Raw genomic sequence first — 27,063 nt, 5'->3', positions numbered from 1 at the left:
GGTATAGATTTACAAGAAATTAACATTGTTTGGGTCATATAATATTTGTAAAAGATTCTTAGCATTTTGCTCTTACGTGTTTGGTGGGCAATCTCAAAAGTTAGTGTCAGCTATTAGGCCAGTGATTCAAGTCAAAGTGGGGTCCCCATCAACATTAAGAATATATAATTATATATATGTATATTTTTTTATAATTGTATTATCCATAAGAAACTCTTTTGAAGGCCATTAATAAAGGCAAAAATGAACAAGGCATTCGATTAGAAAATACATACTATTAAGGTCGGCACCCCCTAATAGGGAAAGAAAATAGACTCCCCCTCCCCCCCCCCCGGGTACAGTGAGTTTGAGACCCCGTGCCTTAAAGTGATCAAATTACATTTGCTTTAGGCGGGAATGCTGTCACACACACCGCACGCGCGCACTACAGCGCGTCACGTCGCGTCACGTGACTCACAGTGTAACCTGGTGATTCTCTGTCGGAGGAGAGGAGGCTCACAGCGAGACTGTGACGTGATGAGACTTCTTAACACTTGTTTAATAACCACAACGGCATTCGGAAGAAGAAGTCACTTGTAACTATAGAGGACACGTTGTTATTTTATATCAAACACAATTATATTCCAGTTATTAATAATAACTACTACCCTACCCGGCAGCTTTCTTGTTGTTTGCTAGCTGCTAGCTTAATAACCGAGCCGTTAGCCGAGACGATGCTGTCCGTCAGGACCAAGCGGCAGGAGAGGAACCAGGTAAGAATATAATACTAGGACAACAACAACAACAACAACTTGTATTATAAACGTTTACTTAATAACAAATTCGTAAAATCAAGACCAGAGACATTCAATTAACTTGGTCTTGTTTAACCTGCTAGTTTAACCAACGGTCCAGGTGCGCCACCGTGTGGCCGAACAAGTGACCTTCAGTCACGATGAACATTAATGATGTCATGCTGTCAGTTTTTGATTGAATTGATTGAAAACTTTATTAACAGATTGCAGAATGGGTACAATACAGTACGGCTCAATACACACAATTGTTAAGGGGATGCAGACCAGAGAAAGACTTTCGTCTTGTTTACATCAGGGTCCCCCATTTTCAATTCATCAGGACATATATGACATACAGATAGACAGTACTGCTACATCTATACATTTATGACATACCAGATTTGCAAATACAGTACTGTTTGTGATACAAAAAGAGTCCAGAAAAGAGAGTATATACATTTGACGTAAAAACTGTACATTGGGGGAGGTTGGGTCATTTTGAGGACCCAAGTCTAATATAATACTTCTGATTTATAAACAAACAATCCAGGAATATTATTTATAATATATTTTTCAGTCAAGAGTCAAATGCACTTGTTTTCTTTAGAGGTAATGTTGCCATTTTCAAATTATGAGTATATATATAATAATAGGAACTATTTCTCACGTCAGGTGTAGTTGGAACTTTCAAACTTCTCACAGAATGTTTAGAATGTTTCCTCCAGCAAGGCAGCAGGTAACCATGGTAACCAATCCCCAACATACTATTAATGCAAGGCAAAGATACACAGCTAAAACAAACGCATACATTTGACTCGGAATTGTCTGCTTTCCCAGTTGTAGTTTGTTTATAATTCAGAAGTATTGTATTTAGACTTGGTTCTCAAAATGAATGGAAGTTAATGAGGATCACCTGGGAGGAATGGTGGTGTTGATAGCAGAGGTAAGACTGCAGATCTTTTTTTACAAGTTCTACTAAAGTGAAATATCCCTTTAACGTTACCCCTCCCTTGCTTTTATAGTGGATGAACTTATTTCAAAACGAGCTGAAGACCAAGCAACAGTCCCTTGTCTTCGTCAAGAGAATGGTGGCCATCGCTGTCTCCTCTGTGACTTATCTGAGAGGGATATTCCCAGAGGACGCCTACAACTCCAGATACCTGGAAGGTGACCTTCACAATGAAATATTTACACATCCATAGAAGTGGCGCGTTTTCTATAAATCATCATCATGTTCTCTATTTTCTGCCCACGCACCAGATTTATGCATAAAGGTTTTACGACACGACAGCAACCATCCAGGTGCCTGCAAAATTGTGAAATGGTATGTATGCCATGTATGTAAGTATTACCACCTATTTGCCAGGACAGTTATGATCAAATGACTCGACACTTGTGCTTTTGACCTGTCAAACTTATTCTTCTCAGGTCGACGGGCTGCTTTGACGCGTTAGAGAAGGGTTATGTAAGTCAATTCAAACCAGAGTAATGACGTTTAATCGTCAAATTAATGGTTTCACTTCAGGTAATGTTGGTTACTATGGCAACCAACTATGTGACTGTGCTGTCCCTCTCTCCTCAGCTGCGGATGATGTTCATCGGGGTAAGAGAATGAAATTAATGCTGTAACTTTTACATCAATGGTTCTCAATCTTTTTCACGTCAAGGACCCCTCCGAATTGATGTGCAATAAGCCATGGACCCAGGGACCTCATCTAAGAAGATGTTTGTTGGTAGATTTAGATAACGGAGGAGAAGATACTGATTCATATTCAATAAATTATTAGTGAAATAAAAATTACCTATTTTGCTGAGGACCCCCTAGAACTCCCTAAAGGAGCCCTGGCTGGGGGTCCCCAGACCCCACTTTGAAAACCACTGTTTTAAGTAATACTGTATATAATTACTAACACATTTAGAACATAGCTGCAGTATGGAAGACTGGCACCCTGTGGCTGTAAGAGGTAACTGCACCATGGCAAAAACACATTTCTTCATGCAAGGTAGCTTTAGGCACCGTTCTACTTGTGTGGTTCACATTTTATGCTCTATAAATGAGAACGTAGCCCAATCAGTAGAGCTTGTGGGCAATTTCACTGTGTTTCATTCATTGCTGCTGGGAGGGGTTTCCTCTTGTTTAGCTCAACTCCATGATTTAGGCTAGTTGCTAATGAAGCAACATTTTCATGAAAATGTTACATAGTGCAGGTTTAAGTCATCAATTGACCTATCTCAAACCCCACCCTCTTTTGATCCCCAATCACTATGTTGCTTCCCTCTGAATTCTTCAATTTTTTTCATGACCTTTTATAAATTTTCTCATTTTCATTGTTTTCCATGACTGGAAAACTATTTACAATATATATATATATATATATATGTAACGGTTGTGACAACGTCACCTCAAACTTCGATGCCCTGAGGAAGATTCGAACACCGGTCTCCCACACCGCGGGCAGCAACACAGACCGCTATACCAAGAGGTGAATTCACTTCTTTGTAACGTGTCTATGCGTCTTTTGAGGATGTGAGAGTGAGTTTAACCCACAGCACCGCTACTCACCCCAGCCCTTCTTGACTGCGCTTCACGATACCATCCGTTACATATATATATAAATATGAAAAATATAAAGAAGTATCTGGAGGTTAATCATTTTAACTAAACTAATACGACCAACTAACGGTAAAGGCAAGGTGGCTTCCCTCAGAACTTTGTTTGTCTGAGAGAGGCAACAGTTGTGATTGGAGGATCAAGAAAAGAGGGCAGGGTTTGAGGTAGGTCAACTGAGACAGACCTAGGGCTGGTGAATGCTGTATAGATATTTAAATTGGACTGAAGTGCATTATGGCCTTGCAGGTCCACACCGATCCAGATGACCCCAGCGTAAGTTCTCCTCGCCTGAAAGATCATACTGAAACAGGTTCTACTACACAGGTCTGCAAAGTATGGGACAATATTTAGATGACTCCATAAACCTTTGCAGTCAAGTCCTGATACACTTACAACTAGTCATTGTAGATCCACTGTCATTTCAAAATTTTACAAAGAATTATCATCAGCTATAGTTTTATATGGTTTTGCTGGTTTTATTTGATTTGATTTGATTTGATGTTTTTTATTTCCGTGTCTTACATACAGGTGTATGCCCAGCCCATATGGGCTTACAAGACACATAAACAATAAGTATATAATAGTATACTTGACATTGACAATAAGTTATATAGACCAAGATGGCCACACACAAAAAAAAAAACGAAATAAAACGTAATATAACAAGCTGTAAACAATGTATGTAAACAAAGAAACAAGAGGAATTCATATACAATTATATAGGATATAGTGTGTTTTGTCTCAAGTGCCGTGCTTTCTCCAAAAATTCTGCAAAACTGAAGGAAAAAAAGAAGAGGAAAAAAAACACCTCAACATACAACTCTCAGACTGCCAAAACAAATCCGGATTTACGAATTGAATTTTCTCAAATAAAGCCCTCCTCAAAGCGGTGTACAAAGGGGCAATACAAAACAAAATGATATTCATCCTCCACCACCACTCCCAGATCACAGGGAACACACAGCCGCTCCTCCTCGGGTTTACCTTGGAATCGACCCACTTCCACAGCCAATGGCAGGCATACCGCTGTATGTGAGACACGGAAATAAAAAACATCAAATCAAATCAAAAGTAGATTGGCACGCCCTGAGACAGGATTCTTTGGTCTTCTTCCAAAGAGTCCCCCGTCTGGCTCCACAGAGCGTTCACCACCCTACACAAAATACACCTTTAGACATACCGGTAGTTAAAACACAGGTATATACACCTCAATATGCTCAACGAGAAGTTATCTTTTGATTTAGATCCAATGGAGATTTAGATTTTGGGGTGTATACTTGTGTTTAACTACGTTTAAAGGTTTATTTGTACATAGGAGATGTAGCGCTGGTTCAAGCCCAGGCAATAAGTGAAAGAATAGGAACATCTGACTTTGGGTAAGTGAAATAAAAAATAGTTCCTTCGGGTGAATGCTCTGTGGAGGCAGACCGGACCGGACCTTAGTGTTCTGTGTGGAGGCAGACTGGACCTTAGTGTTCTGTGTGGAGGCAGACCGGACCTTAGTGTTCTGTGTGGAGGCAGACTGGACCTTAGTGTTCTGTGTGGAGGCAGACTGGACCTTAGTGTTCTGTGTGGAGGCAGACTGGACCTTAGTGTTCTGTGTGGAGGCAGACTGGACCTTAGTGTTCTGTGTGGAGGCAGACCGGACCTTAGTGTTCTGTGTGGAGGCAGACTGGACCTTAGTGTTCTGTGTGGAGGCAGACTGGACCTTAGTGTTCTGTGTGGAGGCAGACTGGACCTTAGTGTTCTGTGTGGAGGCAGACTGGACCGGACCTTAGTGTTCTGTGTGGAGGCAGACCGGACCTTAGTGTTCTGTGTGGAGGCAGACCAGACCTTAGTGTTCTGTGTGGAGGCAGACTGGACCTTAGTGTTCTGTGTGGAGGCAGACCGGACCTTAGTGTTCTGTGTGGAGGCAGACTGGACCTTAGTGTTCTGTGTGGAGGCAGACCGGACCTTAGTGTTCTGTGTGGAGGCAGACTGGACCCTAGTGTTCTGTGTGGAGGCAGACTGGACCTTAGTGTTCTGTGTGGAGGCAGACTGGACCTTAGTGTTCTGTGTGGAGGCAGACTGGACCTTAGTGTTCTGTGTGGAGGCAGACTGGACCCTAGTGTTCTGTGTGGAGGCAGACTGGACCTTAGTGTTCTGTGTGGAGGCAGACTGGACCTTAGTGTTCTGTGTGGAGGCAGACTGGACCTTAGTGTTCTGTGGAGCTGGACCCGACACTTTGGGAGAACCCTAATCATCCAATCCAATCTAGAAAGAAAAGTAACAAAAAAAAATTGGAATTTTTAAATGGCACTAAATCTGTTGGAATTTCCCTATTCAAGATTGAAGATTGTTTATTGTCATGTGCACAGTTAAACAGACAGTTTGCCACACAATGAAAATCTTACTTTGCTATAGTCCGCCCTTCACACAAAAATCACACAATACTTAACGTAAACATATTTAAATACAAGCGAGTGCTAGAAAACAAGGTAAACATAGATAAATATAATATATACAAGGCACAGTGAGTAGTAACATTGCATGTTCCGATCAGTTTTTATTTACATATAAATGGATATGTAAATGTGTAAATGTATACCGTGTCAAAAGAGAATTGCTAGTATGCACCTGAAACAATATTACAAGGCACTGATATCATTTCTCTTTGCAGTGTGTTATTGAGTCGTACCAGTTCAACGTCAGATATACAGACACAGGGCCACAGATGGACATACTCAGGTGAATATGGCACATGGCTACACAGCTTCTCTCCACAGCTGGACATACTCAGGTGAATATGGCACATGGCTACACAGCTTCTCTCCACAGCTGGACAGGGGGAGACAGAAGAGCGCTCTGCTACATCGGATATAGGGAGGTGTAGTCTGACGTCACTTTGGACCGCCCGCGAGGTCCACCCGTATAGGGATTTATCATTGGGAAAATGGATTATCCGCTATTGTAACAATTCTGCCTCATGAACATTGGCAAGCTTTCCATTTTTTTTGACAAAATGAGTTTTTTTTACGATTAATTGCGAATATCTTCATGTTGAGCTATAGATTGTGGATGAATACGCACAGAAAGGTACACCATGCAAATGTTCATGCTTTATTTGTTTTAAACGAGACGATTTAGAAATGGGCAATGGGCAAATACGTTGCAATTTTGCGAGGTGGACCGGCCGGAAATAGCAATGACGTAACCACTACACCTCCCTATAGACCAGGAAGTAACCACTACACCTCCCTATAGACCAGGAAGTAACCACTACACCTCCCTATAGACCAGGAAGTAACCACTACACCTCCCTATAGACCAGGAAGTAACCACTACACCTCCCTATAGACCAGGAAGTAACCACTACACCTCCCTATAGACCAGGAAGTAACCACTACACCTCCCTATAGACCAGGAAGTAACCACTACACCTCCCTATAGACCAGGAAGTAACCACTACACCTCCCTATAGACCAGGAAGTAACCACTACACCTCCCGCATTTCTACTTTCCGTAGCCGCATTTCTCTGATTGGCCGACGCCAGTTTCTACACTGGTTAAGCTTAGGCAATCTTCGAAGTTGGTTAAGGTTAGGCAAGTTCTTTCGACGGTTAAGCTTAGGCACTCTTTCGAAGTTGGTTAAGGTTAGAGTTTGTCTTAGAGCATGGCGATAGAACGCCAGGTAGTTTGCAGGCTGTTTGACGTGGAAATGGGCAAAGACACAGCTCGTCACGCTATTGGGCGCACATGTCACATGACCAGAAACGTCTGCCAGAAATGCGGCTACGGAAAGTATAGACGCACACCTCCCTATAGACCAGGAAGTAACCACTACACCTCCCTATAGACCAGGAAGTAACCACTACATCTCCCTATAGACCAGGAAGTAACCACTACACCTCCCTATAGACCAGGAAGTAACCACTACACCTCCCTATAGACCAGGAAGTAACCACTACACCTCCCTATAGACCAGGAAGTAACCACTACACCTCCCTATAGACCAGGAAGTAACCACTACACCTCCCTATAGGAAGACAAGAGAAAGGCCAGGGTGCTGCCTTTCCGCTACATTGATAAAAGTAGTGTCACCCACCCGGAGGTAAAACCCACTACCAGCACATTGCTGTGTTCCCACCACAACACTAGCTTTATGTTGGTTGCCTTTGGTCTTTGTGAACTCTAGTCACCCAAACAACTGCCTCTTTGAACTGCTGCGGTCAGGCAAGCGCTACCGGAGTCTCATGGTCGGTACAGAGAGACTCAGAAGGAGCTTCTATCCCCAGGCCATCAGGATGCTCAACGACAATAACACTGTGTAACAACCCATCAAATACACTCACTGCACACACATCCACATCCACTTTAAACAAACACTCACCTTACCACCCACTTTACTCACTTTAGACACTAAAACACACTTTATATTTATTTGTAAAGAGATGTGCACTTCAATTCATACCTCATTGCACCTTACCCTAAGTTTGTACCTCATCCCATTTCTGCATTGTACCTCACTGTTACTCTTTTTACTCTGTATTGTATATTGTATATAATGTATATTGACTGAACACTTTATTTGACGTACTTTTGACTTTTTCTATTTTATACTTTTAATCTAGCACACACTCTCGTACAGAAAAAAGCATTTCATGATAAAGTATTCTGTATTTTACTATGACAACTAATAATAAACAAACTTGAACGTGAACCTTCGCCGCAGGAACGAGAGCGTGGCGGTCCGGGTGACGTCGATGGAGGACACCAAGAAGGCCTCCATGCTGCTGATCCGGAGGCTCTTCCTGCTGCTGCAGAACCTGGACGCTCTGCCCGACGACGTCAGCCTCACCATGAAGCTGTTCTACTACGACGAGAGTAAGACAACGTGTTCCCCTGCTGTCTCAGTCTTGATTGATTGATTGATTAAAATATGGATACATCCACCAGGTGGAACTGTTTCATACAATAAGAATAAAAAGGTCAGGATAACACTACATCGTTGACTTCCAGTGGCATGGACTGAACACAGCTTGCGTCGTGTCGCAGCAAACCCTCGAATTATCACTATTTTTGAACCCATAATGAACAGAAACTAAGTTGACTTCACCTTGACATTTATCAGCTCCTTTTATTTTGTAAGCAGATTCTTTCAAAACGATCTAATCGTCCTTGAACAAACACATGTCCACGCGTGCACAAACAAAGTTCACAATGGAGAACGCTGACCTAGCGGTGCTCATGAGAACAATTGTACGAGAAGAACTTGCTACAGGACTCGAAGCCAATCTAAAGCCGATCAAGGATCATCTAAACAAAATCCAGCTAAAGGTAACATCATGCCTGGACAAGATTGATGCTCTCGAGACGGCTGCCAACGACACTGATCAAAGGCTGTTACAACTGGAAGCGGAGAATAAATCACTATCTGAGGAAGTTAAATCATTAAAACAGAAGACGGAATCGCTTGAGGACCACAGCAGAAGACTCAACGTGAGAATCTTGGGGCTACCAGAAGGAACAGAACAAGGCAACCCGACAATGTTTGTAAACGAAATGCTGAGCGAACTTTTTGGTCCAGATCTAGGTCCACCTCACTTGGTCAATATCGCTCACCGCATCGGAGCAAATAAAGGCAAGACGCGATGCCTAATCGCTAAACTCAACAACTCTGATATAAGACAGACGGTTGTGCGTCTTGCCGGTGGGAAAGCTAAAGAGCCAGGTGGGCTACAGTACAAAGGACATAAAATCAGCATCTTCCGTGATGTCACAGCAGAACAACGCAAGCAGCAAGCCTCCTTTGATGAGCTCAGATCACTTTTACGCAAAACAAAACTGCGCTACGGGGTGGCTCACCCTGCGAAGCTGCTCATCACCTTCAAGGATAAGACTCACTCCTTCACCGAAGCATCGGAGGCAATGGACTTCTACACAACCGAGATCAAGCCCACGCTAGACGCGGAGGCACACTCATCACCAGCGCCGACCTAGGACGAGAGAGACTGTCTACTACTGTACATACTGTACACATCATACAGAACACAGGTATGCCCATGGTGGCGCTGTCCACACTGGTCAGCTGAAAATATTGTGAACATTTCAGTCTAACGTGGCCACATGGACTTGGAGTAATATGAAACCCTCTTCTGTTTGACACTGTTCATGGGTTTAAAAAAAAGAAAAAAAATATGATAACTTTTCTTTCTAACCAGTAGTGTTGCTGTGGATCGCGCTGTGGTCACCATGACTGATGGGGACGATAGTATCACCATAGCATTACTCTCCTTACCCAATATAATTTACCATAAATTAAAGAAAGAAAGAAAAGGAAAAATAATTGATCTCCCTGTTTCCCTTCCAATTTAGTTTTTTGATAATGCATTGGATAGTTACTAACACAGGGAGACCAGTAGAGGGAGCTGTTTGACCAGCTAACATGTCACAACTCTGCAATAGGCAGAAAATGGGAGGTAGGGAGATGGCTATGTGGAATAAGAATACTATGGTATTCTACCCACGCGACCGTCTTCCAGGGGGGGAGGGGGGGGGGGGGTATTTGTGTTGAATGTTGTCCAGAGCTGCCAGACTCATTGTTTAATTTTCATTCTAGTGTGCTTTTCCAGGCTGTTCTCATTATTTCAATTGTATAGCCTACATGTCAGGATCCACTCGTATAAATCAGACATATATGAATAACATAACGCTGGTCTCGTGGAATGTACGCGGTCTTGGGCATGCTCTAAAGCGGGGCAAAGTGTTTGCGCATTTAAAGTCTCTTAAAGCTGACATAATGTTTCTACAAGAAACTCACATAAAAGCTACAGAACAGAGGCGACTGAGGGCTAACTGGATATCTCAAGTTTACCAGTCACCTTTCACATCCAAAGCTAGAGGTGTCGCTATTCTTTTCCGCAAGAATATCCCATTCCAGCTTTCCTCAATAGTCACAGATCCAAATGGCAGGTATATTATGATTACTGGAAATTTGTTCCCTATCACGTTATTGAACATATACGGCCCAAACACTGATGATCCAAATTTCTTCCGCAAAGTATTTGATTTAATTCCAGACCTAGGCACCACTAATCTATTAATGGGTGGAGACTTTAATTGCTACCTTGACCCATATCTTGATAGACTCTCCTCCCGCACCCCAACAGCAATAGCTTCTGTTCTAACATTAAATAATTTAATTAAATCTAGAAACATAGTAGATATCTGGAGACTACAACACCCAACGGACAAAGACTATTATTTTTTCTCGCATGTCCATAAGTCATACACGAGAATTGATAATTTTTTAGTGGATGCAAAATTAATAACTAACATTGTGAATACCAAATATCATAATATAATAATATCGGATCACAGTCCAGTTTCACTAGAAATAAAGCTTGCTTTGCCCAAACAAAGCTACTGTTGGCGCTTTAACCCGTGGCTGCTCACAGACCAAGAGTTTACTAATTGTATGACAGCTCACTTGGAGGAGTTCCTTGAGTTCAATGACACAGGGGAGGTGTCAGACTCCATACTCTGGGAGACTCTCAAAGCAGTAATGAGAGGTCATATCATTTCCTTTGAAAGTAAAAAAAAAAGGGAACAGCGCCATCGTCTGGTGGAAATCGAAAACACACTCCAGACCTTTGAACAGACTTACAGGAACTCTCTTTTGCAAGAAGACTATAATAAGATCTTGAATTTAAAGTATGAATATAACCGCATTCTTAGTGGAAACATCGGTAAACTCTTATTGAAGCTTAAACAGAGACATTTCGAACTGAGCGACAAACCAGAGAGGCTGCTGGCCAGACCGTTGAAAGGAGCACAGGCGAGCCGTGCAATCCACAAAATTAAATCTAAAACAGGTGATTTGTTAACTAACCCTAAGGAAATAAACAACCGCTTTAAAGAATTTTATTCAGAATTATACAAAACAAAGTCTCAGGCCACTAACGCAGACTTTACAATTTTTTTTGACTCCCTCAACCTGCCAAAACTGGATGAGTCATCCAGGTTAGAACTCGATTCAGATTTTTCAGAGAGTGAGCTAGTTGAGGCAATTAAGTCATTTCCTTCCGGTAAGGCAGCAGGCCCAGACGGATTTGGCTGTGAATTTTACAAGACATTTCACAAGACACTTGCCCCAATCCTACTCAGAATGATCAATGACTCCATTAAGAATAACAGATTTCCGAACTCTCTGTATGAAGCAAATATAATATGTATCTTACTGAAGAAGGGCAAGGAGGAAACAGAGCCTGGGAGCTACCGGCCCATCGTCCTCCTTAATTTTGATCAAAAATCGATCACAAAAGTATTAGCCAATAGATTAGGGAGACATATTCCATCAATCATACACCCTGATCAAACAGGGTTTATCCCAGGCAGATTTTCATTTTGTAATGTGCGTCGGCTCCTGAACAATGTTTATACCAACCATGAGGACAACTCCAGAGCGGCCATTTTGTCCTTAGATGCAGCCAAAGCGTTTGATCAAATAGAGTGGCCCTACATGCTCGAGGCACTTAAAAGATTTGGATTTGGAGACTCTTTTATTGCATGGGTCAAAATACTGTATCTCTGCCCGACATCCTCCATCCTCACTAATAATGATAAATCTGGACCTTTTGACTTGCAACGGGGGGTCCGACAGGGCGATCCGCTTTCTCCCTTACTATTCGACGTTGCTCTGGAGCCCCTCGCGATAGGAATCAGGAGCCATCCCAATATTAGAGGCATTAAGATAGGGGACATGGAAAGCCGGGTGAGCCTTTACGCTGATGACACATTGTTATATCTTTCAGACCCAGAAGCCTCTGTTCCTCCCTTGTTAGATTTCATTGAATCATTTGGTAAGCTTTCTGGCTACACAATCAATTGGGGTAAGAGTGAGTTCATGCCTCTCTCGGGCGGCCTGAACTCAGACTTTCTTAAGGCTCTACCATTTAAAGTAGTAAATGACCATTTTTCATATTTAGGACTCCGAATATCTAGAAATCCCAAACTCTTATTTAAACTTAACTATGCTGACATGCTCACAAAGTTAAAACTCAACATAGAGAAGTGGAGGACCCTGCCTTTATCTATGGTGGGGCGTATTAACGCAATCAAGATGGTGTCTCTTCCTAGATTCTTGTATCTATTTCAAAATCTGCCAATCTTCCTCACTGCAGCATTCTTTAAGAAACTAGACTCTATTATTTTCCCATTTGTTTGGGGATATAAAACCCATCGCATATCAAAAGGGCATCTGCAGAAGCCAACACAGGAGGGAGGCCTAGTCCTGCCTGTATTTAGGAATTATTATTGGGCAGCTAATGCTAGAGCCTTGACCTATTGGCAGAGGGGACTCTCGGGTGAGACACCATCTAATAACTCCCCCCTGTGGCTAAACATTGAAGCCACAGCAGTAAAAGGCTCATCTCTCTGTACTTTACTTTTTTCTAAAACAGAATCCCCTCAAAAGCTAATTGGTAACAATTTTATCTTAAGGAACTCACTTAGGATTTTGAATCAGATAAGAGGTGTTCACAAGCCACCAAATGTCTGTATGTATACCCCTATATGTCACAACCACTCCTTTTTGCCATCTCGGACAGATGGGGCGTTTGCTGTCTGGAGGGACAAGGGACTCACGACCCTTGGAGACTTGTACATAGACAAACAGTTTGCATCATTCGACCAACTGAAAACAAAATTTAACATTCCTAACTCCCACTTTTTTCGATATCTCCAAATCAGACACTATGTCAAAGAAAAAATTCCACATTTTGAAACCATGCCAGAGAATTGCCCATTTTATGATCTCCTGAAGCTCCCTCCAGACTCCAGACACCTGATATCTATGATCTCCTGAAGCTCCCTCCAGACTCCAGACACCTGATATCTATGATCTCCTGAAGCTCCCTCCAGACTCCAGACACCTGATATCTATGATCTCCTGAAGCTCCCTCCAGACTCCAGACACCTGATATCTCCTGAAGCTCCCTCCAGACTCCAGACACCTGATATCTATGATCTCCTGAAGCTTCCTCCAGACTCCAGACACCTGATATCTCGCTTTATGTCCCTGTTTTCCACCTCTGTGTCCACTGACCATCTGAGAGATGCCTGGTCCACTGAGTTGAATCTCGAGGTGTCTGAGAACATATGGAATGAAGGTTTGACTAGAATCCAAACTTGCTCGATCAATGCTAGGTACAAATTGATTACATTTAAAGTCATCCATAGACTCCACTATTCAAAGACCAAACTACACAGAATTTATCCATCTCTTTCTCCATTATGTGACAGGTGTAAAGTTGCAGAGGGCTCTTTAACACATCTCTTTTGGCTCTGTCCTCATTTACAAAAATTCTGGGGTGAAATATTCCAGTGGTTTTCCAGGGTCTATGGAAAGGACATTCCCCCTGATCCAGAGTTGGCACTCTTTGGGTGTTCAGAGACTGCCTTAAGGTACACGAGGGAGGAACAACAGACACTAATGCTCGGCATGGTAGCTGCAAAAAAAATGATTCTAACCGATTGGAAATCACCTACATCCCCGTGTTTCCAGAAATGGCTCAATGAAATGATCACAATCATACAGATGGAGAGGATCCGCTATTACAGATCCAAAGAGCACAACAGGTTTTCGGACATATGGAGCCCATTCATTGACTATCTGAAGGACAAATAACTGCATTCTGCAGAGACTCACCGCTGTATATCATGTTTGACCTGCACCTTGTAACACCTGGCTATACAACACACTTTAATGCTTTGAGTTAAGTCACACTGTTATTTTATTTTCCTGTCTGGCAGTCTTTTTAGTTTTTCTTTTTTAGTTTTGTTATGTCTGTTTATTTTTGTTCTGTCTCCTCCTTTTTGTTTGTCTGTTCTTGTAAACTGAGAAATAAAGTATTTAAAAACACTACATCGTTTTCTGTTGATGGCTTTTGTAAGCCAAAGGACAACACCTGAACTAGGGCTGTAGAAGATGAAGAGACAACACCTGAACTAGGGCTGTAGAAGATGAGGAGACAACACCTGAACTAGGGCTGTAGAAGATGAGGAGACAACACCTGAACTAGGGCTGTAGAAGATGAGGAGACAACACCTGAACTAGGGCTGTAGAAGATGAAGACAACACCTGAACTAGGGCTGTAGAAGATGAGGAGACAACACCTGAACTAGGGCTGTAGAAGATGAGGAGACAACACCTGAACTAGGGCTGTAGAAGATGAGGAGACAACACCTGAACTAGGGCTGTAGAAGATGAGGAGACAACACCTGAACTAGGGCTGTAGAAGATGAGGAGACAACACCTGAACTAGGGCTGTAGAAAATGAGGAGACAACACCTGAACTAGGGCTGTAGAAGATGAAGACAACACCTGAACTAGGGCTGTAGAAGATGAGGAGACAACACCTGAACTAGGGCTGTAGAAGATGAGGACAACACCTGAACTAGGGCTGTAGAAGATGAGGAGACAACACCTGAACTAGGGCTGTAGAAGATGAGGACAACACCTGAACTAGGGCTGTAGAAGATGAGGAGACAACACCTGAACTAGGGCTGTAGAAGATGAAGACAACACCTGAACTAGGGCTGTAGAAGATGAGGACAACACCTGAACTAGGGCTGTAGAAGATGAGGACAACACCTGAACTAGGGCTGTAGAAGATGAGGAGACAACACCTGAACTAGGGCTGTAGAAGATGAGGACAACACCTGAACTAGGGATGTAGAAGATGAGGAGACAACACCTGAACTAGGGCTGTAGAAGATGAGGAGACAACACCTGAACTAGGGCTGTAGAAGATGAGGAGACAACACCTGAACTAGGGCTGTAGAAGATGAAGACAACACCTGAACTAGGGCTGTAGAAGATGAGGAGACAACACCTGAACTAGGGCTGTAGAAGATGAGGACAACACCTGAACTAGGGCTGTAGAAGATGAAGACAACACCTGAACTAGGGCTGTAGAAGATGAGGAGACAACACCTGAACTAGGGCTGTAGAAGATGAAGACAACACCTGAACTAGGGCTGTAGAAGATGAGGAGACAACACCTGAACTAGGGCTGTAGAAGATGAGGAGACAACACCTGAACTAGGGCTGTAGAAGATGAGGAGACAACACCTGAACTAGGGCTGTAGAAGATGAGGACAACACCTGAACTAGGGCTGTAGAAGATGAGGAGACAACACCTGAACTAGGGCTGTAGAAGATGAAGACAACACCTGAACTAGGGCTGTAGAAGATGAGGACAACACCTGAACTAGGGCTGTAGAAGATGAGGAGACAACACCTGAACTAGGGCTGTAGAAGATGAAGAGACAACACCTGAACTAGGGCTGTAGAAGATGAGGACAACACCTGAACTAGGGCTGTAGAAGATGAGGACAACACCTGAACTAGGGCTGTAGAAGATGAGGACAACACCTGAACTAGGGCTGTAGAAGATGAGGAGACAACACCTGAACTAGGGCTGTAGAAGATGAGGAGACAACACCTGAACTAGGGCTGTAGAAGATGAGGAGACAACACCTGAACTAGGGCTGTAGAAGATGAGGAGACAACACCTGAACTAGGGCTGTAGAAGATGAGGAGACAACACCTGAACTAGGGCTGTAGAAGATGAGGACAACACCTGAACTAGGGCTGTAGAAGATGAAGACAACACCTGAACTAGGGCTGTAGAAGATGAGGAGACAACACCTGAACTAGGGCTGTAGAAGATGAGGAGACAACACCTGAACTAGGGCTGTAGAAGATGAGGAGACAACACCTGAACTAGGGCTGTAGAAGATGAGGAGACAACACCTGAACTAGGGCTGTAGAAGATGAAGACAACACCTGAACTAGGGCTGTAGAAGATGAGGAGACAACACCTGAACTAGGGCTGTAGAAGATGAGGACAACACCTGAACTAGGGCTGTAGAAGATGAGGAGACAACACCTGAACTAGGGCTGTAGAAGATGAAGACAACACCTGAACTAGGGCTGTAGAAGATGAGGAGACAACACCTGAACTAGGGCTGTAGAAGATGAGGAGACAACACCTGAACTAGGGCTGTAGAAGATGAGGAGACAACACCTGAACTAGGGCTGTAGAAGATGAGGAGACAACACCTGAACTAGGGCTGTAGAAGATGAGGAGACAACACCTGAACTAGGGCTGTAGAAGATGAGGACAACACCTGAACTAGGGCTGTAGAAGATGAGGACAACACCTGAACTAGGGCTGTAGAAGATGAGGACAACACCTGAACTAGGGCTGTAGAAGATGAGGACAACACCTGAACTAGGGCTGTAGAAGATGAAGACAACACCTGAACTAGGGCTGTAGAAGATGAGGAGACAACACCTGAACTAGGGCTGTAGAAGATGAGGAGACAACACCTGAACTAGGGCTGTAGAAGATGAGGAGACAACACCTGAACTAGGGCTGTAGAAGATGAAGACAACACCTGAACTAGGGCTGTAGAAGATGAGGAGACAACACCTGAACTAGGGCTGTAGAAGATGAGGAGACAACACCTGAACTAGGGCTGTAGAAGATGAGGAGACAACACCTGAACTAGGGCTGTAGAAGATGAAGACAACACCTGAACTAGGGCTGTAGAAGATGAAGACAACACCTGAACTAGGGCTGTAGAAGATGAGGAGACAACACCTGAACTAGGGCTGTAGAAGATGAGACAACACCTGAACTAGGGCTGTAGAAGATGAGGAGACAACACCTGAACTAGGGCTGTAGAAGATGAAGAGACAACACCTGAACTAGGGCTGTAGAAGATGAGGAGACAACACCTGAACTAGGGCTGTAGAAGATGAGACAACACCTGAACTAGGGCTGTAGAAGATGAAGACAACACCTGAACTAGGGCTGTAGAAGATGAAGACAACACCTGAACTAGGGCTGTAGAAGATGAAGAGACAACACCTGAACTAGGGCTGTAGAAGATGAGGAGACAACACCTGAACTAGGGCTGTAGAAGATGAGGAGACAACACCTGAACTAGGGCTGTAGAAGATGAGGACAACACCTGAACTAGGGCTGTAGAAGATGAGGAGACAACACCTGAACTAGGGCTGTAGAAGATGAAGACAACACCTGAACTAGGGCTGTAGAAGATGAGGAGACAACACCTGAACTAGGGCTGTAGAAGATGAAGACAACACCTGAACTAGGGCTGTAGAAGATGAGGAGACAACACCTGAACTAGGGCTGTAGAAGATGAGGAGACAACACCTGAACTAGGGCTGTAGAAGATGAGGAGACAACACCTGAACTAGGGCTGTAGAAGATGAGGAGACAACACCTGAACTAGGGCTGTAGAAGATGAGGACAACACCTGAACTAGGGCTGTAGAAGATGAGGAGACAACACCTGAACTAGGGCTGTAGAAGATGAGGAGACAACACCTGAACTAGGGCTGTAGAAGATGAAGACAACACCTGAACTAGGGCTGTAGAAGATGAGGAGACAACACCTGAACTAGGGCTGTAGAAGATGAGGAGACAACACCTGAACTAGGGCTGTAGAAGATGAAGACAACACCTGAACTAGGGCTGTAGAAGATGAAGACAACACCTGAACTAGGGCTGTAGAAGATGAGGAGACAACACCTGAACTAGGGCTGTAGAAGATGAGGAGACAACACCTGAACTAGGGCTGTAGAAGATGAAGACAACACCTGAACTAGGGCTGTAGAAGATGAAGACAACACCTGAACTAGGGCTGTAGAAGATGAGGAGACAACACCTGAACTAGGGCTGTAGAAGATGAGGACAACACCTGAACTAGGGCTGTAGAAGATGAGGAGACAACACCTGAACTAGGGCTGTAGAAGATGAGGAGACAACACCTGAACTAGGGCTGTAGAAGATGAGGAGACAACACCTGAACTAGGGCTGTAGAAGATGAGGAGACAACACCTGAACTAGGGCTGTAGAAGATGAGGAGACAACACCTGAACTAGGGCTGTAGAAGATGAGGAGACAACACCTGAACTAGGGCTGTAGAAGATGAGGAGACAACACCTGAACTAGGGCTGTAGAAGATGAGGAGACAACACCTGAACTAGGGCTGTAGAAGATGAAGACAACACCTGAACTAGGGCTGTAGAAGATGAGGAGACAACACCTGAACTAGGGCTGTAGAAGATGAAGACAACACCTGAACTAGGGCTGTAGAAGATGAGGACAACACCTGAACTAGGGCTGTAGAAGATGAGGAGACAACACCTGAACTAGGGCTGTAGAAGATGAAGACAACACCTGAACTAGGGCTGTAGAAGATGAGGACAACACCTGAACTAGGGCTGTAGAAGATGAGGAGACAACACCTGAACTAGGGCTGTAGAAGATGAAGACAACACCTGAACTAGGGCTGTAGAAGATGAGGAGACAACACCTGAACTAGGGCTGTAGAAGATGAGGACAACACCTGAACTAGGGCTGTAGAAGATGAGGAGACAACACCTGAACTAGGGCTGTAGAAGATGAAGACAACACCTGAACTAGGGCTGTAGAAGATGAAGACAACACCTGAACTAGGGCTGTAGAAGATGAGGAGACAACACCTGAACTAGGGCTGTAGAAGATGAGGAGACAACACCTGAACTAGGGCTGTAGAAGATGAGGAGACAACACCTGAACTAGGGCTGTAGAAGATGAGGAGACAACACCTGAACTAGGGCTGTAGAAGATGAGGACAACACCTGAACTAGGGCTGTAGAAGATGAAGACAACACCTGAACTAGGGCTGTAGAAGATGAGGAGACAACACCTGAACTAGGGCTGTAGAAGATGAGGACAACACCTGAACTAGGGCTGTAGAAGATGAGGAGACAACACCTGAACTAGGGCTGTAGAAGATGAAGACAACACCTGAACTAGGGCTGTAGAAGATGAGGAGACAACACCTGAACTAGGGCTGTAGAAGATGAGGAGACAACACCTGAACTAGGGCTGTAGAAGATGAAGACAACACCTGAACTAGGGCTGTAGAAGATGAGGAGACAACACCTGAACTAGGGCTGTAGAAGATGAGGAGACAACACCTGAACTAGGGCTGTAGAAGATGAGGAGACAACACCTGAACTAGGGCTGTAGAAGATGAGGACAACACCTGAACTAGGGCTGTAGAAGATGAAGACAACACCTGAACTAGGGCTGTAGAAGATGAGGAGACAACACCTGAACTAGGGCTGTAGAAGATGAGGAGACAACACCTGAACTAGGGCTGTAGAAGATGAGGAGACAACACCTGAACTAGGGCTGTAGAAGATGAGGACAACACCTGAACTAGGGCTGTAGAAGATGAGGAGACAACACCTGAACTAGGGCTGTAGAAGATGAGGAGACAACACCTGAACTAGGGCTGTAGAAGATGAGGACAACACCTGAACTAGGGCTGTAGAAGATGAGGACAACACCTGAACTAGGGCTGTAGAAGATGAGGAGACAACACCTGAACTAGGGCTGTAGAAGATGAGGACAACACCTGAACTAGGGCTGTAGAAGATGAGGAGACAACACCTGAACTAGGGCTGTAGAAGATGAAGACAACACCTGAACTAGGGCTGTAGAAGATGAGGAGACAACACCTGAACTAGGGCTGTAGAAGATGAGGACAACACCTGAACTAGGGCTGTAGAAGATGAAGAGACAACACCTGAACTAGGGCTGTAGAAGATGAGGACAACACCTGAACTAGGGCTGTAGAAGATGAGGAGACAACACCTGAACTAGGGCTGTAGAAGATGAAGACAACACCTGAACTAGGGCTGTAGAAGATGAAGACAACACCTGAACTAGGGCTGTAGAAGATGAGGAGACAACACCTGAACTAGGGCTGTAGAAGATGAGGAGACAACACCTGAACTAGGGCTGTAGAAGATGAGGAGACAACACCTGAACTAGGGCTGTAGAAGATGAGGACAACACCTGAACTAGGGCTGTAGAAGATGAAGACAACACCTGAACTAGGGCTGTAGAAGATGAGGAGACAACACCTGAACTAGGGCTGTAGAAGATGAGGAGACAACACCTGAACTAGGGCTGTAGAAGATGAGGAGACAACACCTGAACTAGGGCTGTAGAAGATGAGGACAACACCTGAACTAGGGCTGTAGAAGATGAGGAGACAACACCTGAACTAGGGCTGTAGAAGATGAGGAGACAACACCTGAACTAGGGCTGTAGAAGATGAGGACAACACCTGAACTAGGGCTGTAGAAGATGAGGACAACACCTGAACTAGGGCTGTAGAAGATGAGGAGACAACACCTGAACTAGGGCTGTAGAAGATGAGGACAACACCTGAACTAGGGCTGTAGAAGATGAGGAGACAACACCTGAACTAGGGCTGTAGAAGATGAAGACAACACCTGAACTAGGGCTGTAGAAGATGAGGAGACAACACCTGAACTAGGGCTGTAGAAGATGAGGACAACACCTGAACTAGGGCTGTAGAAGATGAAGAGACAACACCTGAACTAGGGCTGTAGAAGATGAGGACAACACCTGAACTAGGGCTGTAGAAGATGAGGAGACAACACCTGAACTAGGGCTGTAGAAGATGAAGACAACACCTGAACTAGGGCTGTAGAAGATGAAGACAACACCTGAACTAGGGCTGTAGAAGATGAGGAGACAACACCTGAACTAGGGCTGTAGAAGATGAGGAGACAACACCTGAACTAGGGCTGTAGAAGATGAGGAGACAACACCTGAACTAGGGCTGTAGAAGATGAGGAGACAACACCTGAACTAGGGCTGTAGAAGATGAGGAGACAACACCTGAACTAGGGCTGTAGAAGATGAAGACAACACCTGAACTAGGGCTGTAGAAGATGAGGAGACAACACCTGAACTAGGGCTGTAGAAGATGAGGACAACACCTGAACTAGGGCTGTAGAAGATGAGGAGACAACACCTGAACTAGGGCTGTAGAAGATGAAGACAACACCTGAACTAGGGCTGTAGAAGATGAGGACAACACCTGAACTAGGGCTGTAGAAGATGAGGAGACAACACCTGAACTAGGGCTGTAGAAGATGAAGACAACACCTGAACTAGGGCTGTAGAAGATGAGGAGACAACACCTGAACTAGGGCTGTAGAAGATGAGGAGACAACACCTGAACTAGGGCTGTAGAAGATGAGGACAACACCTGAACTAGGGCTGTAGAAGATGAGGACAACACCTGAACTAGGGCTGTAGAAGATGAGGAGACAACACCTGAACTAGGGCTGTAGAAGATGAGGACAACACCTGAACTAGGGCTGTAGAAGATGAGGAGACAACACCTGAACTAGGGCTGTAGAAGATGAGGAGACAACACCTGAACTAGGGCTGTAGAAGATGAGGAGACAACACCTGAACTAGGGCTGTAGAAGATGAAGACAACACCTGAACTAGGGCTGTAGAAGATGAAGACAACACCTGAACTAGGGCTGTAGAAGATGAGGAGACAACACCTGAACTAGGGCTGTAGAAGATGAGGAGACAACACCTGAACTAGGGCTGTAGAAGATGAGGACAACACCTGAACTAGGGCTGTAGATAATGAGGAGACAACACCTGAACTACGGCCGTAGAAGATGAAGACAACACCTGAACTAGGGCTGTAGAAGATGAGGAGACAACACCTGAACTAGGGCTGTAGAAGATGAAGACAACACCTGAACTAGGGCTGTAGAAGATGAGGAGACAACACCTGAACTAGGGCTGTAGAAGATGAGGAGACAACACCTGAACTAGGGCTGTAGAAGATGAAGACAACACCTGAACTAGGGCTGTAGAAGATGAGGAGACAACACCTGAACTAGGGCTGTAGAAGATGAAGACAACACCTGAACTAGGGCTGTAGAAGATGAGGTGACAACACCTGAACTAGGGCTGTAGAAGATGAGGAGACAACACCTGAACTAGGGCTGTAGAAGATGAGGACAACACCTGAACTAGGGCTGTAGAAGATGAGGACAACACCTGAACTAGGGCTGTAGAAGATGAGGAGACAACACCTGAACTAGGGCTGTAGAAGATGAGGAGACAACACCTGAACTAGGGCTGTAGAAGATGAGGAGACAACACCTGAACTAGGGCTGTAGAAGATGAGGACAACACCTGAACTAGGGCTGTAGAAGATGAGGAGACAACACCTGAACTAGGGCTGTAGAAGATGAGGAGACAACACCTGAACTAGGGCTGTAGAAGATGAGGACAACACCTGAACTAGGGCTGTAGAAGATGAGGAGACAACACCTGAACTAGGGCTGTAGAAGATGAGGAGACAACACCTGAACTAGGGCTGTAGAAGATGAAGACAACACCTGAACTAGGGCTGTAGAAGATGAGGACAACACCTGAACTAGGGCTGTAGAAGATGAAGACAACACCTGAACTAGGGCTGTAGAAGATGAGGACAACACCTGAACTAGGGCTGTAGAAGATGAGGAGACAACACCTGAACTAGGGCTGTAGAAGATGAGGACAACACCTGAACTAGGGCTGTAGAAGATGAGGAGACAACACCTGAACTAGGGCTGTAGAAGATGAGGAGACAACACCTGAACTAGGGCTGTAGAAGATGAGGAGACAACACCTGAACTAGGGCTGTAGAAGATGAGGACAACACCTGAACTAGGGCTGTAGAAGATGAGGAGACAACACCTGAACTAGGGCTGTAGAAGATGAGGAGACAACACCTGAACTAGGGCTGTAGAAGATGAAGAGACAACACCTGAACTAGGGCTGTAGAAGATGAAGACAACACCTGAACTAGGGCTGTAGAAGATGAGGAGACAACACCTGAACTAGGGCTGTAGAAGATGAGGACAACACCTGAACTAGGGCTGTAGAAGATGAAGAGACAACACCTGAACTAGGGCTGTAGAAGATGAGGACAACACCTGAACTAGGGCTGTAGAAGATGAGGAGACAACACCTGAACTAGGGCTGTAGAAGATGAGGACAACACCTGAACTAGGGCTGTAGAAAATGAGGAGACAACACCTGAACTACGGCCGTAGAAGATGAAGACAACACCTGAACTAGGGCTGTAGAAGATGAGGAGACAACACCTGAACTAGGGCTGTAGAAGATGAAGACAACACCTGAACTAGGGCTGTAGAAGATGAGGAGACAACACCTGAACTAGGGCTGTAGAAGATGAGGAGACAACACCTGAACTAGGGCTGTAGAAGATGAAGACAACACCTGAACTAGGGCTGTAGAAGATGAGGAGACAACACCTGAACTAGGGCTGTAGAAGATGAAGACAACACCTGAACTAGGGCTGTAGAAGATGAGGTGACAACACCTGAACTAGGGCTGTAGAAGATGAGGAGACAACACCTGAACTAGGGCTGTAGAAGATGAGGACAACACCTGAACTAGGGCTGTAGAAGATGAGGACAACACCTGAACTAGGGCTGTAGAAGATGAGGAGACAACACCTGAACTAGGGCTGTAGAAGATGAGGAGACAACACCTGAACTAGGGCTGTAGAAGATGAGGAGACAACACCTGAACTAGGGCTGTAGAAGATGAGGACAACACCTGAACTAGGGCTGTAGAAGATGAGGAGACAACACCTGAACTAGGGCTGTAGAAGATGAGGAGACAACACCTGAACTAGGGCTGTAGAAGATGAGGACAACACCTGAACTAGGGCTGTAGAAGATGAGGAGACAACACCTGAACTAGGGCTGTAGAAGATGAGGAGACAACACCTGAACTAGGGCTGTAGAAGATGAAGACAACACCTGAACTAGGGCTGTAGAAGATGAGGACAACACCTGAACTAGGGCTGTAGAAGATGAAGACAACACCTGAACTAGGGCTGTAGAAGATGAGGACAACACCTGAACTAGGGCTGTAGAAGATGAGGAGACAACACCTGAACTAGGGCTGTAGAAGATGAGGACAACACCTGAACTAGGGCTGTAGAAGATGAGGAGACAACACCTGAACTAGGGCTGTAGAAGATGAGGAGACAACACCTGAACTAGGGCTGTAGAAGATGAGGAGACAACACCTGAACTAGGGCTGTAGAAGATGAGGACAACACCTGAACTAGGGCTGTAGAAGATGAGGAGACAACACCTGAACTAGGGCTGTAGAAGATGAGGAGACAACACCTGAACTAGGGCTTTAGAAGATGAAGAGACAACACCTGAACTAGGGCTGTAGAAGATGAAGACAACACCTGAACTAGGGCTGTAGAAGATGAGGAGACAACACCTGAACTAGGGCTGTAGAAGATGAGGACAACACCTGAACTAGGGCTGTAGAAGATGAAGAGACAACACCTGAACTAGGGCTGTAGAAGATGAGGACAACACCTGAACTAGGGCTGTAGAAGATGAGGAGACAACACCTGAACTAGGGCTGTAGAAGATGAGGACAACACCTGAACTAGGGCTGTAGAAGATGAGGAGACAACACCTGAACTAGGGCTGTAGAAGATGAGGACAACACCTGAACTAGGGCTGTAGAAGATGAAGACAACACCTGAACTAGGGCTGTAGAAGATGAGGAGACAACACCTGCACTAGGGCTGTAGAAGATGAGGACAACACCTGAACTAGGGCTGTAGAAGATGAGGAGACAACACCTGAACTAGGGCTGTAGAAGATGAGGACAACACCTGAACTAGGGCTGTAGAAGATGAAGACAACACCTGAACTAGGGCTGTAGAAGATGAAGAGACAACACCTGAACTAGGGCTGTAGAAGATGAAGACAACACCTGAACTAGGGCTGTAGAAGATGAGGACAACACCTGAACTAGGGCTGTAGAAGATGAGGAGACAACACCTGAACTAGGGCTGTAGAAGATGAGGAGACAACACCTGAACTAGGGCTGTAGAAGATGAGGACAACACCTGAACTAGGGCTGTAGAAGATGAGGAGACAACACCTGAACTAGGGCTGTAGAAGATGAGGAGACAACACCTGAACTAGGGCTGTAGAAGATGAAGACAACACCTGAACTAGGGCTGTAGAAGATGAGGAGACAACACCTGAACTAGGGCTGTAGAAGATGAGGAGACAACACCTGAACTAGGGCTGTAGAAGATGAGGAGACAACACCTGAACTAGGGCTGTAGAAGATGAAGACAACACCTGAACTAGGGCTGTAGAAGATGAGGAGACAACACCTGAACTAGGGCTGTAGAAGATGAGGACAACACCTGAACTAGGGCTGTAGAAGATGAGGACAACACCTGAACTAGGGCTGTAGAAGATGAGGAGACAACACCTGAACTAGGGCTGTAGAAGATGAGGACAACACCTGAACTAGGGCTGTAGAAGATGAGGAGACAACACCTGAACTAGGGCTGTAGAAGATGAGGACAACACCTGAACTAGGGCTGTAGAAGATGAGGAGACAACACCTGAACTAGGGCTGTAGAAGATGAGGAGACAACACCTGAACTAGGGCTGTAGAAGATGAGGAGACAACACCTGAACTAGGGCTGTAGAAGATGAGGAGACAACACCTGAACTAGGGCTGTAGAAGATGAGGACAACACCTGAACTAGGGCTGTAGAAGATGAGGAGACAACACCTGAACTAGGGCCGTAGAAGATGACTTTATTGTTGTTGCATACCGACATCCCTCATAGTTCCCTCATAGTTCCAACGTACACACAGTTCTCTCTACACATGTATTTCATCAGAGAGGTCGGAGCAGTTTGGGGGTTCGGTCGCTGGCACCTAGGTAGAGATGGGGCACCATATTATAGCAGCCACCCATTATTAGTCATCAGCTCACAGCTGGAATACATTTTATTTTCAATGCCAGGGAACCAAACCAGCGGCCTTTTTGGTTACCAGTCGGCCTCTGTACCTCTAGGCCACCCGGCCTCTCGTTCCCATTCAATCCAACAAACGTGCAATTTGATTCCATTTATTTAGACGATTCAGCTCAATCATCATAAAATGGTTAGATTAAATTCACTTTCATTTTCATTCTTTTTTAGAAATGCAATAGGTATGAAAACATTCATATCAATGTATACATTTTCTTGTACCTCTGTCCCAACCTCTGTCTCAACCTCTGTCCCACATCTGTCCCCCTCCTCTCACAGTCACCCCCGCTGACTACGAGCCGCCAGGCTTCAAGGCCGGCGTGAGCGACCAGATGTGGTTCGAGGGCACGGCGGTGAACCTCAGGCCGGGTCGCCTGCAGACTCCCTTCCACAGCCTGAAGGTGTGCGTGGCGGCGGAGCAGAGCCGCGTGGAGAAGCTGCTGCAGCGCAACTACCTGAGGGAGAAGAGGCAGGAGGCGGAGCAAGGGGAGTACCTGAGGGAGAAGAGGCAGGAGGCGGAGCAAGGGGAGTACCTGAGGGAGAAGAGGCAGGAGGCGGAGCAAGGGGAGTACCTGAGGGAGAAGAGGCAGGAGGCGGAGCAAGGGGAGTACCTGAGGGAGAAGAGGCAGGAGGCGGAGCAGGGGGAGCAGGGGGAGTACCTGAGGGAGAAGAGGCAGGAGGAGGCGGAGCAGAGCCGCGTGAAGGAGGCGGAGCAGGGGAACTACCTGAGGGAGAAGGTGGAGGAGGCGGAGCATGGGGAGGCGGAGCAAGGGAACTACCTGAGGGAGAAGGTGGAGGAGGCGGAGCAAGGGAACTACCTGAGGGAGAAGGTGGAGGAGGCGGAGCATGGGGAGGCGGAGCAAGGGAACTACCTGAT

The 27,063-nt window shown here is 45.2% G+C and overlaps 1 protein-coding gene across 1 annotated transcript; it reads left to right on the top strand.

The window, feature by feature from the left end:
- Positions 1-513: 513 nt before the first annotated feature.
- On the top strand, positions 514-27,062 carry zte38 (zebrafish testis-expressed 38; the record flags this gene model as incomplete). Its single annotated transcript, XM_084333636.1, has 10 exons — positions 514-752; positions 1,796-1,940; positions 2,034-2,097; positions 2,202-2,238; positions 2,356-2,376; positions 3,631-3,657; positions 6,044-6,111; positions 8,096-8,247; positions 26,466-27,016; positions 27,051-27,062. Exons 1-10 carry the CDS (start codon positions 714-716, stop codon positions 27,060-27,062), a joined length of 1,116 nt encoding a protein of 371 aa, XP_084189762.1. The 5' UTR covers positions 514-713.
- Position 27,063: the final 1 nt, after the last annotated feature.

This window comes from Notolepis coatsorum (assembly GCF_963971535.1).
Source record: "Notolepis coatsorum genome assembly, chromosome: 17".
Classification (NCBI taxonomy): domain Eukaryota; kingdom Metazoa; phylum Chordata; class Actinopteri; order Aulopiformes; family Paralepididae; genus Notolepis; species Notolepis coatsorum.
Note: the sequence above shows the minus strand (reverse complement) of the source record. Positions and strands in the feature narration are given on the sequence as shown.